Below are 17,018 nucleotides of genomic sequence, written 5' to 3'. Positions count from 1 at the left end.
CGGCTCCCCCAACTCTTACAATTTAGGACTATTTATAGTCTGGGGACGGGGGGAAAAGGCCAATGAACAAACTATAATCAAAACCAAGTGAGGATTTTTAAGGAAGCCATGATGGAAACATTAAGAAAAACATCTGAATTCAACTCCAGAAAAAAGTGCTACCAAGGGAAAATCAAGTCCTAACCAATTCTCTGAAACTGGCCGTAAGAACAGGTTGGAGAACGATCCTCTAGGCGAGCTCTGGACGAAGTGGGACTTCGGCTGACTGGCGCCCACCGGCCAGACGACCCGAGGCTACCAGCAGCAGGAGCGGTGTCCGTCAGCCCGTCACAGAGTACTTTCCAGTGTGTTATAGTTGTCCTTAAAGCTCTTCAGTTCAAGAAAGTGCTTGGCACGTTTACTCTTCTGACTGGAAGGGAGGTAGGTCACCTGGATGGTTGTCGGGGAGACTTCGGGAGACTGGGTTAGGTCTTTGGCGGCTGACTGGTGCTGTCTCTGAGAGCTCCCGCTTCGTGCTTTGACCCTGGAGGATACAGAGAGGGCAGGTCACGGACAGAATGACGACTAACACGAGAAGGCAATTCAAGCAAGACTCAACCACTCCATAAACATGGTGGTAGCCACAAGTGATCCCTTGTCCTTGTCCTATCTTATAAACTAGTGACTAAAAGCCCATCTGATAGAAGTAGCAGAGAAAACAATTTTCCCAGAGTCCTTGCCTCTGGCTCAACATCTTCTTTTTTTAGTGTGTATTTTTGAGAGAGAGAGACAGAATCCGAAGCAGGCTCCAGGCTCTGAGCTGTCAGCACAGAGCCCGACATGTGGCTTGAACTCACAAACTGTGAGATCATGACAAGAGCCGAAGTCAGACGCTTCACCGGCTGAGCCACCCAGGCACCCCTGGCTCAACATTTTCATCTCGCTATAAAGAAAACCTTTATTTGTTATCTCTTAAAGTTTATTTTAGAGAGAGAGTATACGTGCATACACGTGGAGAGGGGCAGAGGGAGAGAGAATCCCAAGGAAGCTCCATGCCTAGTGTGGAGCCTGATATGGGGCTCAGTCCCACGACCTTGGGATCATGACCTGAGAAACCACAATGAAGAGCTGTACGCTTGATCAACTGAACCACCCACACGCCCCAAAGAAAACTTTTTTAATTCTGCTGATTCACCTCCTGCATCTATGCCACTAATATACTCCCAATCTAAAAAAAGTCCCTTGAAAACTGAACACCAAAAAATAAGAACAGAAATAGCCATCAAGTACTTATGACATTAAATTGGTCCTTTACCAACATCTAATTTACTGCCATCCCAATATCCCTACGTGGCAGTAATATCCCCAATTTCCAAGTTAGGAAACTGAGGGCCCTCTTGCCTAAGGTCACAAAGCTAGTAAGGGACAGAGTTGGGACAGGAATCTGTCAGATTTCAGGGCCTCGTCTTCACTAACCTCACTGAAATGCTCTAGAAACCAGAAATCAAGGAGTGAATTTTTATTTACTTTTTTACTGTTACGTCCCTTTCTTTTAAAATTTTTTTAACGTTTTTATTTTCAAAGGAGAGAGACAGAGCATAAGCGGGGAGGAGCAGAGAGAGAGGGAGACACGGAACCCGAAACAGGCTCCAGGCTGAGCTGTCAACACAGAGCCCAATGCAGGGCTTGAACTCAGGAACCGTGAGATCACGACCTGAGCTGAAGTTGGACGCCCAACCAAGCCACCCAGGTACCCTGAATTTTTATTTTTTTAAAAGTTTATCTCCATACCCAATGTTGGGCTTGAACTCATGACCCTGAGATCAAGAGTTGCACGTTCTACCAACTGAGCCAGCCACATGCTGACGAGGACTAAAGTTTTTTGTAATTATTTTTTTAAGAATGTATTTTATTTTAGAAAGAAAGTACATGTGATCAGGGGAGAGGGGCAAAGGGGGAGAGAGAGAGAATCTGAAGCAGGCTCCATGCTCAGCGCAGAGCCCAACGCAGGGCTTGATCCCATGACCTCTGGGATCATGATCTGAGCCAAAATCAAGAATTGGATGCTCAACTGAGCCACCCAGGTGCCCTGATTTTATTATTTTAAAGATTTTTTATAAAGCGTATTTGTTTATTTTGAGAGAGACAGCGAAAGCAGGGGAGAGGGAGGGAGGGGGGAGGGAGGGAGGGAGGGAGGGAGGGGGAGGGGGAGAGAGAGAGAGAGAGAGAGGGGGAGGGGGAGAGAGAGAGAGAGAGAATATCCCAAGCAGGCTCTGAGCTGACTGCACTCAATCCCACGAACCGTGGGATCATGACCTGAGCAGAAATCAAGAGTCGGGACACTTAACCAACTGAGTCATATAGGTGCTCTCAAGGACTGAACTTTTAATAAAACTGTGGTAAAATAGACCGTTTTTAAATGTTTACAGTCCAGTAGTATTAAGTATATTCACACCGCTGTGTTCCCATCTCCACCACCCATCTCCAGAGCTCTTTTCATGCTGCAAAACTGAAGCTCTGTCCCCAGTAAGCAATAACCCCCCACCCCCGGCACTGTCACCTTCCCATCTTTATGAATTTGAGGACTCTAGAGACTTCACCTGAGTTAGAACCAGAAGGTATTTCTGGTTCAAAGAAACCATGCTTTGAACAGGCCTTCTGCCTGACCTCCAGAACAAGCACCCTTCCTCGTCTTCCCCTGCTCTCACTCCTCTTCTGAGCAGTTTTTACCAAACCCTTTGTTTTTGGAACAAGGTAGTTTAGTTTTAAGAACAGAGAAAAGACAGGACAGACATACTCCTTACCTTTTCAGAAAGAGCCTTATTCAACACGGCAGAAAATGGACACGGTTCTTTTCAAGGCTGGTAACTAACTTTTTATTTCTACATGGGCTTTCCCTCTCCACCCTTTGAACATCTGTATGAACAACACCATGAACCCACGCCAGCGCATGTTTTAAACACTGTCAGACAGAAGTCGAGATTCCTATTACACAAAAACTCAACAGCTGATGCTTTAGTGATGCCCTTAGTTTCAAACAAGGTTCCTAAAGCTGTGAGTGGTAATAAAAATGGGGTGGGGGGGGCACGTGTGATTGTTATCAGACCAAGACATGAAAGGAAAACACTGGAACCTGAAAGAGGAAGAATCTCTGTATTGAAAAACTTTATTCTGGGACACCTGGGGGGCTGTCAGTGAAGCGTCCGACTTTGGCTCAGGTCATGATCTCACAGTTCTAGAGTTTCAGCCCTGTGTTGGGCTCTGTGCTGACAGCTCAGAGCCTGTTTTGGATTGTGTCTCCCTCTCTCTCTGCCCCCCTCACGCTTGTACTCTCTCTCAAAAAAAAATTTTTTTAAAGCGTCCAGGATCCAGTTACCATTAAAAAAACATAAAAATAACTTTATTCCCTGGAGGCGCCTGGGTGGCTCAGTCGGTTAAGCGTCCAACTTAGGGCTCAGGTCATAATCTCATGGTTCTTCAGTTTGAATCTCACATCGACTCTGCGCTGATAGCTATGAGCCTGGAGTCTGCCTCATATTCTGTGTCTCCCTCTCTCTGCCCCTTCCCCACTCATGCTTTGTCTCTCTCTCTCTCTCTCAAAATAAACATTAAAAAAAAGAAAAAAGGAACCTTAGCCCCCCCCCCTTTAAATTTTTGTAATGTTTATTTTTGAGAGAGACAGAGTGTGAGTAGGGGAGGGGCAGAGAGAGGAGACACAAAATTGGAAGCAGGCTCTAGGCTCCAAGCCGTGAGCACAGAGCCCGAACGACCACGAGATTATGACCTGAGCAGAAGTCGGACACTTAACTGACCCACCCAGGTGCCCCAACTTTCAACTTTATTCCCTTTACTGGTCTACATTTTACACCAATTCTGACATTTTACTGAGCTGAACAGAAAAAAAAAAAAAAAAAAAAAAAAAAAAAAAAAAAAGAGGGAGCACAAAAGTAGGAGAAGCTTCTCCTACTGTGTTCTTATAGAGCAGCACACGCTTTCAGAGGCAAGCAAGGCAGAACAAGACAGCTCGTCATTGTGATTTTGTTACTACTGCTCACGAAGGGCATCTTGCTGGGGGTGGGCCAGCACCACCGGTGTCGTCTCCGGTACCCGCCCCCCGCACTTACACGGCGGCCAGCTCACTCAGGGCCTCCTGGTAGCGCAGGTACTCACTCTGCCCAAAGACCTGAGGAAAGAGGAAGGAAGAGTGGGACTCCCTCAGGCTGGGGCATCCCTTTAGTCCCCTGAAGGAAAAAGTGGCCATCCGGCTTACCCCCGTCCCATAGCGGGCTGTCTCATAGCCATCCAGCAGGGTGTCGATGAGGGCCTTGCGCACACCCTTAAAAGGAGTACTAGTGTTCCGGAGATCTAGCAGGTAAGAACGGAAATTCTTGCCCATTAAGGAACGGGGATGCCTGCCTTCAGCATGAAACGGGATCTCTGAGGAGACAATCACACAGCACAGTGATAACCCTTCTCCCGTTTGTTAGTCTTTTTAGTTAACCTTCCAAATTTAGGAATGGGTCGAATGAGTGAACTGGGGGGCAATTCTAATGGAATGAAGACGACCGGAGGCCCAGAGCCGCGTCTGAGCGGTCACGGGGTGCTGGCAACACAACCGGAGGCTCCACTGATGGTACCGACAGTGTCTCCTTTCCATCTCCCCCCCGCTCACTCCGGCTCTGAGACGTAAACCACGTTTCAGCAGAAACAAAGCATACTTGACAATGGTCACACGGTAGAAAAAATTCAAGAACCATTTATCTCGGTCTTACTGAAAAAGCGTGGGTGTCACTTGTCTTGTGTAGAAAAACAAGCAAATTACCACCATCCGGTTCACGAAACTAAAGGTCTAAACAATAAAACAAATTCACCCTTTGAAGAAGAAATAACTCGCCGCCATCATTTCCTTAGACAAAATAACCCAGTACTCTCAAAACTCCAGGAAATTCCTCCCAGCGGGGGGCAGAAGCAGCATAAGCTCTAATATACACAGCCCCCCCACCCCCTCCCAGGCCAGGCCCTCAGCCTCCCATCAAGTCGCCCCTACCAGAGGCGCGGACGGCGTCCAGGGCTTTCATCCTGTACAGGTAGTTGTAGCAGCCTGTTGAGAAAGAGACTGGTCACAGGCATGACCTCAGATTCCTCAAACTCCAGCAAGCCAATAAACTGCCTCCCCACATCTCACATGTGCCCGGCGACAGAGGAACCACAGGTGCCCAGCAGCTATGCTGACAGCTCAGAGAGCAAAGGAATTCTGAACGCATGGGATTCCTCACTCAAGCGTCCTCCGAGAGCACGCCACATACTCTGATTTCCCTGGGCTTCCAGCTGGAGCAGTCTCGCATCGCCGTCTGCAAGGAGCTGAGGTTCATACTTGATGTCTTGAACCCTGGACAGCCGAATGTCAATCTCCTCTCTCAAGTCCTGTTCACACAGAGAAAAGAGCGTGCGATCACTTATCCTGTACTCTGCTTCCCGTCAGCCTCGAAATGGGGCAGAGCAAGCGAGCAGCTATGACAAAAGCAGCACAAAAAACGCTCATCTGCTGGTAACATTGCCAGGTCAGGCCGAAAAATATAAGGATAGGCTCGGGTTCTCTAAGAACTTCCCCCAACTGCACATCTCTAACCTAGCTCCGTTTAAAAAAATTTTTGTAAAGTTTATTTTGAGAAAGAAAGAGACAGCTAGTGTGTGAGCAAGGGAGGGGCGGGTGGACAGAGAATCCCAAGCAGGCTCTGCACTAGCAGCGCAGAACCCCACGCGGGGCTTGAACCCACAAATCGTGAGATTACGACCTGAGCCAAAACAAAGAGTTGGACGCTCAACTGACAGAGCCACGCACGCAACCCTCTAAGCTAGACCTTTGACCTGCCAGAATTTCCTCAAGTTCTATGGCATCAACATGATTTCTGACTCAACTGAATTTAGGATCTTGGTTAGGTGTTCTAACAAACTTCTGGAGGAAGAGAAAAACTGGACAGCAAGTGAAAATCATAATCTAAAAATCTGTGAGGATACCTGTATGTGGTTTCCAACAGTGTGGAGACTACCCTACCTGGTGGATCACAGGACTTCTAAAAGCTTTCTTCTGGAGTACACTTAATTTTTTAAGTAGGTTAATTCACATCCATGATACAAACTTCGAAGAGATACTACAGTCACCCCTCACTCACCCCGAAGCAACCACTGTTAAGTCCACGTCCATCTCTCTCACTTAAAAGGGCTGCCAGAGCCCCAGCAGATTTTTCTTCTTGTAACTTTTAAAAAAAAAATTTTTTTTTAACATTTATTATTTGAGAGACAGCACGTGAGTGGGAGAGAGACGGAGAGAGAGGGAGACACAGAATCCGAAGTAGGCCCCAGGCTCTGAACTGTCAGCACAGAGCCCGATGCGGGGCTCGAACTCATGGACCGTGAAACCATGACTTGAGCCGAAGTCAGACGTTTAACCGACTGAGTCACCCAGGCGCCCCGCTTCCTGTAACTTTTTAGCAACTGCCACCGTGGAATAGATCATACGTGAAATACATGCTATGTACGTTTTAAGTAATTATGAAAACTGTGAAGATGAACATCTATGTCTGCTCTCCTGAAGCCATGTGTGCCTAGTTCTGATTAAATGCAACACCCCCAATGTTCATTTGTCAACAATCTTACTTTTCTTCACTGTTTTATCACATATCAACCTGAACAAGCTGTTTACCTTTGCCTGGTTTCAAACTTCACACAAATGAAAAAATACTTTTTGAATTCCTCAGCAACTTGTCTTTTCAAAATTTTAAATACTTTACTAAGTTAGAACTTACATGGAATAAAACGCAACCAATTTGCATGGACTGAGTTTTGACAAATAAATACACCCACTCAACCACCACTGCAACCAAGACAGAACATTTCCATCACCCCAAAACGTTCTCCATGTCCCTCTGCAGTCAACCTCTTTCCCTGCTCCAGGCAATAATTATGTACTTTTTAACGATACAGTTGTGTGTTCCAGAATTTCATATAAATGGAACGGAACAAAAGATACTCTTTTTTGAATGGCTTGCTGGGTTTTTTTACTCAGCATGTTTTTGAGATTCACTCATGTTTGTCTTTTTCTTTTTTAAAAATGCTTTAGAATTGGGGCACCTGGGTGGCTTAGTCAGTTAAGCGTCCTACTTTGGCTCAGGTCATGATCTCACGATCGTGGGTTTGAGCCCCACGTTGGGTTCTGTGCTGACGGTTCAGAGCCTGGAGCCTGCTGGGGATTCTCCCCCCCCCCCCCCCCCCCCCTCCCGCTTGCACACACTCTCTCTCTTTCACAAAGATAAATGTTAAAACATTTTACAAATAAAAAAATGCTTTAGAAATTCATGTGTGTCCATATGTTCGCGTTGTTGAGCTTACTTTCACTCCTAGTATTCCAAAATACAAATAAATCATAGATATATTCTTGAGTAGACGTTTGGCCTAAGAATTTCTTCTGGAAATATCACAATTGCTGCCATGGATATTCTTAAAAAAATTTTTTTTTAAATGTTTTATTTTTGAGAGAGAGAGAGAGAGAGAGAGAGAGAGGCGCGGGGGGGAGGGGGGACAGAGAATTTTAAGCAGGCTCTGTGCTGACAGCAGAGAGCCTGATGCAGGGCTCGAACTCAGGAACCATGACATCATGACCTGAGCTGAAGTTGGGACACTTATCCAACTGAGCCATCCAGGCAGGCCCTGCCCCACGAATATTCTTCCATGTCCTCTGGTACAACACGAACAAAAATTACTTTCTGTATGGTAAGAGTGGAACTCCTGCACCATGGGATGAGGTACATGTGTAATCTTACTAGATAATACCTGGTTATTGGCCAAAGAAGTTTTACTAATTTACACTTCCACTAGCAACGAATGCAAACTTATTTTTTATTATTTTTATTTTTTGGTGCAAAAAGGTCATTCTATTAAAGCATGGGGACAGGACCCATGGGCAGGAAGAGCTGCTGAATACAAATTTAAATGAGAGAATTTTTTAAAAGGAAAGGAATCTTATGTAGTCCAGGATGCTCCAAAATCATCAAAGTTTTTAAAAAGATTTTTAAAAATACTATTTTTGAGGGGCACCTGGGTGGCGCAGTCGGTTAAGCGTCCGACTTCAGCCAGGTCACGATCTCGCGGTCCGTGAGTTCGAGCCCCGCGTCAGGCTCTGGGCTGTTGGCTCGGAGCCTGGAGCCTGTTTCCGATTCTGTGTCTCCCTCTCTCTCTGCCCCTCCCCCGTTCATGCTCTGTCTCTCTCTGTCCCAAAAATAAAAAAAATAAAAAAAATAAAAAAAAAAAAAAATACTATTTTTGAAAGAGAGAGACAGACAGACACAGAATCTGAAGCAGGCTCCAGGCTCCGAGCTGCCAGCATAGAGCCCAACGTGGGGCTTGAACTCACAAACTGTCAGATCATGACCTGAGAAGTTGGACGTTTAACCGACTGAGCCACCCAGGCGCCCCAATAATCAAAGTTTTGATTGGATCATGGTGTACTGGTAGCCAACCCTATAACCATCTTATGGATGGCAGGTGGCATCTGGAGAACTGAGGGAACATAGAAGAAGCACCGTTGAGTTTTTACACCATGACACATTCCTCAAGGCTTTCCGTGAAATACATCAGCCAAGAACGAAAAAAAAGGAAGATTGACAGCACTGGTTGTTGAAAGGACACCCAGCCAGGAGTTGAGCGAACTGTGTACTAGCTCCGGTTTTCCCACTAACCTGTTTATCACTCAGTAACACGTTACTGAGCGCCCACTACACACAGGCCCTGGCTTTACTGTGAACAAAACTGGCATGGTGCCTGCATTCCTGAAGCTTATGGTCTCATGGAAGGTAAGCATTAAACAAGCAAACACAAAAGAAAATCTGTGATAAAACTGTATCCAGAAAAACAGGATACTATGAGAAAAAAAAAGATCACCTACTTTAAAACAGGTAGTAACTGTTTTAACTCTCTTCTTCAGAGGAAACAACATTTGAGCTAAGATCTAAAGAGCAAACCAGCTAGCCAAGAGAAAACCAAAGACCACTGTATGCCCCAACAACAGCACAGGCAAAGACTGGAAACCTAACATGTGTAGCCGGATCCCGGCTGGATCCTTGGATCAGAGAGAGCCAGAAGCCGAAGACAGAAGCAGGACTGGGGGTGGCGTTTAGACCTCTGATTTCCAGCTTAGGTTTGTGGAAATGCTACAAAGGCGGTACATATAAAAACAGGGAACTCAGGAAAGAGGTCTGGGAGACGGAGAAAATGTCATCAGTAGAGATCTACAAGCCAAGGAAAGGAAGATAGTTACCGGGGAAAGTGTGAAGACTCCTGGACTATTCCCCTTGGGCATGTCCTGGGGTCAGCTGCTTCCTTCTCAGGTTTCAGCTCCTAACACGAAGGACTAGGGGGACTAGGGGATTGACGAGGCCCCCAGGAATGGAAGGTAGTGCGGCGGCAGATCCTTCTCCGGGACCTGGGGCTAACCCGCCGCCCTAAGGCAAACCTTAAAACAGGAAACACTGGGCGGCACGTGGAGCTTGCGAACTCTGTCCACAGAGTTAGCAAACTTTAGTCCCAATCCTTCACTCCGCAGATGCCAAAACTGCTGCTTCTGCGCCAAGTGCACGCTGTGCCGCAGCAGGGGGAGCGGACGCCAGAGCCACGCCGACCGTTCTCTCTCCGGCCGAGCGCGGCGAGAGCGACAAGGGACCTTGGGAACCAAAGCCATCTCGAAGGCGAAGGCCATCTCACTCTAGGCCCTGACGGAGCTGCAGAACCAGGCCGACCTCGTGCCTTAAGGACCTACCTTGGGGGCGTTGTGTCCCACGGGGACGTGAGGTCCCCTTCGGGATTTCATTGCAAAGCGCATGATTTGCCTCTTCACAAAAATAAACAGCAGTACGAACACCTGTCCAAGAGATAGGAAAAAAGGACAGTATCTTTAGCAAAAACACAGTAATTTTTAAAAAGGGGGGGGGGGGCACGTCTTCCTTTGAGGTCCCCAGCTGCAAGCGCTCAGGGCCGCTTCGGGGCACGCCCGGGGGCCAGGGGGGAGGGGCAGGGCGCTCGGCCCCCCAGGCGCTCCGGGGGCAGGTACGAGTCCCAGCCCAGGGCAGGCGCAGGTGGGTGAGCGAGCAGCTGGGGGCGGAGGGCCGGGACGCGGGGTCTCCTCACCAGGCTCCCGTAGGCCATCACCAGCACGACGTTCACGCCGGACAACCAGTTACTGCCGGACGCCATGGCCTCCCGCCCCGCGCACAACCGCTCCGGGTCAGCCTGGGCTCCGCCGAGGCCCCGGCGCCTGGGCTCCCCGAAACTCCCCGGCCATTTCCTCACGGGGAAACACCGACGCTCAGCCGGCCTGAAAACATGGCGGACAGGGGCCCAGGAAACCAGAACGCCGCCTTCCCGCTGCCCCCCAGCACGTGACCCAGGCCCGCACCGGCGCGCGCCGAGACGCCGGGCGACGCCGGACGACGCCGGGAACAGGAAGCGGATGCCGACGGTGCGTCACGCGGCGGAGGCGGGGCGGACGCGCGGAGCCGCAGCGCCGGGGCTCGTGGCGGGCAGTGCGCGCGCGCTTGCGTGCGCGTCCCTTTTCGCGTCACGTGCCGGGGGACGCAGGCAGGCAAGTGGGAGGGGGAAGGCGCGAGAGCGAGCGCGCGAGGGGAAAGGAGGGAGGGGGTGGGGAGGAGGGAACCTTACATCACGTGACAGGGGCGGCGCGGCCCGGGGTGTCAGTGTGGAGGAGACTGAGGTAAAGTTGGGAGCGCAGCGGCGTTGGCGGCGGCGGCGGCGGCAGCGGCAGCGCGGCGGGGCCGGGTATTGTCCGCGGCCCCTTTAAATCCGCGGTCTCCCTTTCCTCTCCCTCCCTTCTCCCGTACCCCGCCGGGCCCCCCCCCCAGTCGGCCCCCCGCCCCGTGCGCTCCCCCACTGGACACCCCTCCCGGTCGTGCGAGCCCGGCGCCCTCCCCAGCCCCCTCCCCCCTAGTTGGCCGCCGGAGGTTTTGTTTATGGTTGGATTTGCGGCCTAGTGGGCCGCGCCGGAGCCGGGGCCTCGATTTGGGAGCGTGGCCGGGGCGGGGCTTGGGCGGCCGGAGGGGGGGGCCATGCGGCTAGAGCCCGAGCGGGGAGAGCGAGGAAGAGCGCGAGCGAGCGCGGCCTGGGCCCCGCCTGAGGTAGGGCCCTCTCCGGCCCGGCCGCTGCCGTGAGGACGCCGCGGGGGCCGGCGTCCCTTTGCAGCCCGCTGCGGGCCTTCTCGGATCCGGATCCGGCCTGGTTTGGGGGTGGCGGGGGGGGGGGGGGAGGGAGGACGGCGGGGTGGAGCTGCCCCGAACTCCCCCCCATGTGGCCCTCAGTTCGGAGTGCGGAGGATTAATTTGTTCCGGGTGGGAGGTGAGGCGGCGATTGGCCCCGGGAGCTCCCGATGTGGCGCTGAGCGGGGCGAGCCTCCCATCCTCCACGCGTGGGCTCGCGTCCCCTGTCCGCTTCCAGCCTCTTTGTCAGCTCCTCTTACCGCCCGTCCTGCTTTCTCAGCGCCCCGGCATGGGGGACGGCTTCCCTGCCGCTGTCGCCAGCGTGCCGTGGCCCACGCTGGAGTTTGGGGGACCCCGGACGATTAGGATGTTGTTGGGGAAGCTGGGCGGGCCGACCCCCACAGGGTGTGTTACGCCCGAGGGACGTCCCTGGGGCCCTGGGGTGCGGGTCCGCTCTTCGCCTAATAGGACAGGAATCCCGAATTTCCTCAGACCCTCCACTTTGTGGACAGTCCCTAAATGGCTTTGCAAACTGATGTCACAAACAGGAGACCGCTCCGCCACCCGTCTCGAAAAGTAGCCACCTCTGGTGTAGGGTGATGGGGAAGGAAAAACACCACAGGAGCAGGCTCTTTTGTTGTTGTTGTTGTTGTTGTTGTTACCGTTTTTTGCCTCTGAGTGCCCCGATTGCTGGATGGAGAAATCCTTTTTTTTGTTCTCTCCCCGTCCACCTTTCACCGCCCTTATCCCGCCGTGGGGATGTGTGGTGTGACTTGCTGGCAGATGATGGGGGTCCGTGACAGCCAGCATCCCCGGAGAACCGGAACGTGTTGGTTACGCGTGGGTTGCTACAGCGGGTTTGAGATGCTACACCATTGTCCTTAAAAGAGCGGACCGTGCCAGTGACCGTTTCCCTTGTGAGCAGCCAGTACTGCTGTCATGTAACTGAGGATGAGAGACCTTAACATGTACTGTTGCCGACTCCTAAAGCCCCTTTTTTGCTACATGTGCCCTAACTGGCAAGTACGCTTTTTAAAACGAGATTCAAGTTTGTGGACGAGGGGATGCAGGGGTCATTTCCACAAAACATCCAGGGGAATCAGCTGTTCTGTTACAGGTAGCTACCCCAGTCCAGCTTGAGTGTCTGAATTGTTTCTCTACTTAGATTGTAAGCTCCCTGAGGGCAGCAACCAAGTCCTATGGCTTTTGTATTTTCTAAAGTACTGGACACATAGTAGATACTCAATAAATACTTGATCTTTATTTTTTTCTGTAAAATTTCTTTGGCTATTTTTTTTAAGTAGCTGGTTTTCAAAAAATGGTCAAAGGCACTCCTGTGTTGAAACCTGTATTCCTGCACTTTTCCCTGGGTCTCCAACACTTCTCACATGTTGCCCGTAAATATTTTTATTTTCTAAGGAAAAATACTTAACAAGATTCTTCCTCTCCACTGTGATAACTCTAGGTATGTGTCCCTGCTTGCTACCAAAAGGCTACTAATTTCGTGCCCTCCAGTGATCCATCCCAGGTCATTTAATTTTGACCTGCTGCTCAGTGTTGTTACTACCTAGGTGGTAAAGTTTTCTTAGTCGCACATTTCAAAGCACTTGTAAGAGAGAAATTGAAGTTAACAGAGGGAGTCTTCTGGACTGTTCTTTTTTTTGTTTCATTTTATTTCCCTTGAGTCATTATGTGGCTTTCAAGATGACTTTTTAATATATCTACATTGACCGGTATGGTATATGGAGTTCATATTGCTAGTCACAGCTTTCATATCTAGTATTAACTTATTAAGTTGAAATCACAAGAGAAGTAGAAAGCAGTATTTGTAAGCTACAGGAGTGTTTATTTCCATTAGAGATTTCATTTTAGAGCCAATTATTTAAAAGCGTAATTAGTTTTCGTCTAATTTTAATTTTTTTCTTTGATTTGAATCCAGGGGTACTGGTTAAAGAACACGTGTTTTTTTGGTGTGTGTGTGAGTGTTGAAACTTGACTAGTCTGGGAAGATGGACTATTTGTGTAGCAAATAGTTTTGTAGTAGCTAGAAATATTTACAGGCCTTTGTGCACATATGTAGCAGAAAGAGGTAAGGGTTAAAGAATTAGCTCTGAAATTTTCTTAAAAATTTTGGTGATAGAGAATGTAAAACTCTTCAGTCTGAATGACTGCATCAAAAGAGAGACCTCTGCAGCCTCTTGATCCGCTTTGGTGAAGAATTTATCTTCAGGGAAGTTTGTTTTCTTTGAGACCTGAGAAACAGTAAGATTCACTTCCCTAATAATTAATCCTTCTGTATTTCTTTAGAGGCCCAACCTATGTCTCTCAAATCCAGCAATGGCTTTTGGGGAGTCTAGAATTATCCCGTATAAAGTTTCATTAATGAAAAAAGTTACATGTAGAACAGAAAATATAAACGTACCTTTTTTGGAAGGGAATAAAACCATGCAGATTAAACATCTGATTTTGAGCCACTCTGTCGTAGGAGGAGTATTTTCTTTGTTTACTCACCGCAGCAGCTGAGGTTGCGATATAAAGCAAAGTATGAACGGAAGGAACTTAAGTTCAGGAGAATCGTAGCCTGCTGGAAGTGTTAATAACAAAAACCGTTCTGGTTTTGGGAAGGCCCTGTGTGTTTTCTGTCTCAACAAAGTCCTCTTGCTGGCAGTAATGTCTCGTTTAAAATGATATCCTAGAAGCCCTTTCTTGCAAATAAAAACTTTGTGCCAGACCCTTTTGGTTTGGGACAGATTTGGAATTCTCTGTATATTAAGGTGAGTGGTAAAGGGTAATTGCAATTCTGGTGCCTCAGAACAGTGGACTAGGAGAGCAACAGAAAGTAGTTGCAAAAATAGTGTGTTGGAATTATCCAGGGAACTGAGGTTCTTGAGCAAAGTCACTGGGGCTAATACTTGCCTTGTTGAAGGTTATGGAAGCACCCACTGCATGACGAGAGAGAGAGAGAGAGAGAGAGAGAGAGAGAGAGCGCGAGAGAGCGCGCGAGAGCGAGCGAGCGCGAGCGCGCTTGAGGGAGGAAATCTAGACTTGAGCTTGTCCTTTCCCAAGTGATGGGGGTTGCATGCAATTTACATATTGTAAGGGAGGTAGGGCGGTTTTCATAGGTAGATTGAGTTTCTCTATTTTAAATTGTTTTTATTTGTTTGGAGTATAGATTAAGTTCCCTTCCTGGAAGGCTTTTGTTTCCAGGTTTTGCTGATTTGCTTTCCTTTTGTCAAAGGGGCTTTAGATATTTGTGTGTAGAAAGCTTTTGATTATTAACATTGTTTTGCGAAACTTCACAAAGCTGCATATAGGGACTAGTAACCAAACCATGCGCATGACTTAAACCGGCACGTCACCTATGCTTTATATATTTCTTCTATAAAAATGGACTACTAACAATTGTTCCTTAAGGAATTTATCAAACTGAGTATGTCTCAAGAACAGATGACTCTTCTTGGTTGGTGAACATGTTTGGTTGAAGGTGCTGATGAAAGAGGTTGAAAACCTGTTTTGCCCATATTTAATATCTGAATTTTTTTTTAATCTTTCAGTATTCTACCTTGTAAATACTGTTATTTGTATATACTGTAAATGATGACGTCGGTGGGCACGAACCGAGCCCGGGGAAACTGGGAACAACCTCAGAACCAAAACCAGACACAGCACAAGCAGCGGCCACAGGTAAAGAACCCAAGGGATCCATTGCCAGCATTGCTGATTGATACTGGTTCCCATCCAGTGCAGCATCATTCTCTGCTCTGGATTATCGGTTTGCATTTTTTATTTTGTTTTCTAGTCCTTGCCTCTCCTCTTTACTTAGGGCCTGATGACTGTTGTGGTAGGCCATGATGAGCATGCTTGCTTTTTGTTTTTTGATGCTGTATTATGAGACTTGGAGAGAAGGGGTCCTGTACTTTGTATCTCCAAGGTAGCGTTTTCCTCAGACTAAATCTTAGGTTATCGTCAGGCCAGATATAAGAGGGTGGCATTGGTCCTTGCAGAAACAGGAACGGGGTTTATACATGACTTTGCAAATATATTAATGTCAATTATTTAAGGCATGGATGTTTAAAAGAGGTGCTGTGATCCCACAATGGGAGCTTCTTTAACTGTGAACATTGGTGAAAAAGCTCCCTGCTTTTTTAGGGATTGTAGAGTGGAATGGTGACAGGTTCATTGTTTATTTTTTTGTCATTTTGCAGAGGTAAGCATCTTAACTGGTGTTAGCACTTTATTGGTCATTTGTAACAAGGAGAAGGAAATTGGGCTGAGAGGTGGGGTGGATTATTGACTACATAGGTCCCTCTTATTTCTCTAAACTATTGTCTCTTGATCATGCTTTCTTGAACTCATCTCCATTCTTAGGCCACTGCGGAACAGATTCGACTTGCACAGATGATTTCAGACCATAATGATGCTGACTTTGAGGAAAAGGTGAAACAAGTGAGTGTATTGCTAATTGCTGGCAGTGATGGAAAAAGACATCAGGATTAAAGCATAGTTTAACATCATAGATGTCTGTTAGGGTACTTTTTCCTGCAGATATTAAAAGAATTATGACCTGAAACATAATAGGTTAAGCCAATAAATAAATGCTCTTGTTGTCTGATTTACCGTACTTCTTTGGACAGCTACCATGTTCGAAAAGGTTTTATCTTAATTTTCACTTCTTGTTTATTGGATGATTTTGTTGATGCCATTTTTATAGCAACTTTGAGCAGTTGTGGCATCTAGGAAATGTAGAAATTTATGGTATGCTGAAACCTGTGTGCTTCTGGGTTTGATCTCTACAAGCTCCTTTATTGTGTAAATACTTTTGACATCATCTGTAATCACAGGTGTTAATGTTTTGCTTATTGAGCTAGAATACCAAAATTCTGCATATTTTGCTTTTTTAAGTCTGGGGTTCTTTTGGATTCAGCTGGTGTCTTCTCTCTTCACCTGGCTTCCTTTTATGAAGAGTGCAAGTTCGTTCATGTTGCTGATTTTTTTCTCTTTCAGTTGATTGATATCACAGGCAAGAACCAGGATGAATGTGTCATTGCTTTACATGACTGCAATGGAGATGTCAACAGAGCCATCAATGTCCTACTGGAAGGAAACCCAGATACGGTAAAGTGTTAATAGAGCGTTCTGGAAAGTGGGTCCCTGGCTGAGAAGCTCAGAATATTCTAAAAATAGCAAGTGGAGTAACTCAACTTAAAGGAGAGTACCTTATTCTCCAAATGGAGCAGAGAACGGTCGAGGAGGTTGTTTTCTGCGGGTGGCAAGTACCGAAAATTTATGTACAATAAATAGAAAACAGATAAAATCCATCTCTTTAAAAATTTTTTTTATTATTAGGTTTGTTTATTTTGAGAGAGTGTGAGTGGGGGAAAGGCAGAGAGGGAGACAGAATCTGAAGCAGGCTCCAAGCTATCAGTGCAGAGCCCGATGTGGGGCCTGAACCCACGAGTGTGAGATCATGACCTGAGCTGAAGTCGGACGCTCAACCGAGTGAGCCACCCAGACACCCCAAAATCCATCTCTTTTAATTAGCCCAGAGTAAATTATTCATTCCAGGCTAGTGACTGTTTTCAAGAGTGGGTTAGTCTGAATTAGAAATGGTATATAATAGCCTTCGTTACTAATCAGAGAACATTCTGCTCACCTGTTTTATTGCTGTTGAACAGAGTCACAAACTGGTAGATTCTGAATTGAAGACATTCTCATCAATATCACCTTTACATTTTACAGTACGTTTTCGTCGCTTGAACTTATTTCTGTTGAGGTGGC

The 17,018-nt window shown here is 47.6% G+C and overlaps 2 protein-coding genes across 19 annotated transcripts in view; one reads left to right on the top strand and one right to left on the bottom strand.

Moving 5' to 3' along the window:
- Window positions 1–77: 77 nt before the first annotated feature.
- Window positions 78–11,707, bottom strand: CF3H1orf43 (chromosome F3 C1orf43 homolog). 3 transcript variants are annotated; one of them, XM_042926264.1, is made up of 8 exons: window positions 11,501–11,707; window positions 9,791–9,892; window positions 6,153–6,236; window positions 5,286–5,403; window positions 5,027–5,080; window positions 4,250–4,416; window positions 4,104–4,162; window positions 78–523 (listed from the first exon to the last, which is right to left on the bottom strand). In XM_042926264.1, the coding sequence occupies exons 2-8, from the start codon at window positions 9,851–9,853 to the stop codon at window positions 328–330; spliced, it is 741 nt and encodes a 246-aa protein (XP_042782198.1). In that variant the 5' UTR covers window positions 9,854–9,892; window positions 11,501–11,707; the 3' UTR covers window positions 78–327. The 3 variants fall into 3 exon arrangements, with proteins under 3 accessions (XP_042782198.1, XP_042782196.1, XP_042782197.1); XM_042926262.1 differs by lacking the exon at window positions 11,501–11,707 and adding an exon at window positions 10,159–10,475; XM_042926263.1 differs by lacking the exons at window positions 6,153–6,236; window positions 11,501–11,707 and adding an exon at window positions 10,159–10,470.
- UBAP2L (ubiquitin associated protein 2 like) overlaps window positions 10,732–17,018 on the top strand; it is a 39,543-nt gene continuing 33,256 nt past the window's right edge. For all 16 annotated transcript variants that reach the window (XM_042926256.1, XM_042926255.1, XM_042926258.1 and 13 more), the window contains exons 1-4: window positions 10,732–10,806; window positions 14,795–14,924; window positions 15,609–15,686; window positions 16,245–16,355. In XM_042926256.1, coding sequence (XP_042782190.1) covers window positions 14,835–14,924; window positions 15,609–15,686; window positions 16,245–16,355 — 279 coding nt within the window. In that variant the 5' untranslated portion in view covers window positions 10,732–10,806; window positions 14,795–14,834. The remainder of the gene's footprint in view (window positions 10,807–14,794; window positions 14,925–15,608; window positions 15,687–16,244; window positions 16,356–17,018) is intronic.

The sequence above is a fragment of the Panthera leo genome, chromosome F3 (assembly GCF_018350215.1).
Source record: "Panthera leo isolate Ple1 chromosome F3, P.leo_Ple1_pat1.1, whole genome shotgun sequence".
NCBI lineage: Eukaryota > Metazoa > Chordata > Mammalia > Carnivora > Felidae > Panthera > Panthera leo.
The sequence above is the reverse complement of the archived record's forward strand: the minus strand, read 5'-3'. Positions and strand labels throughout refer to the sequence as shown.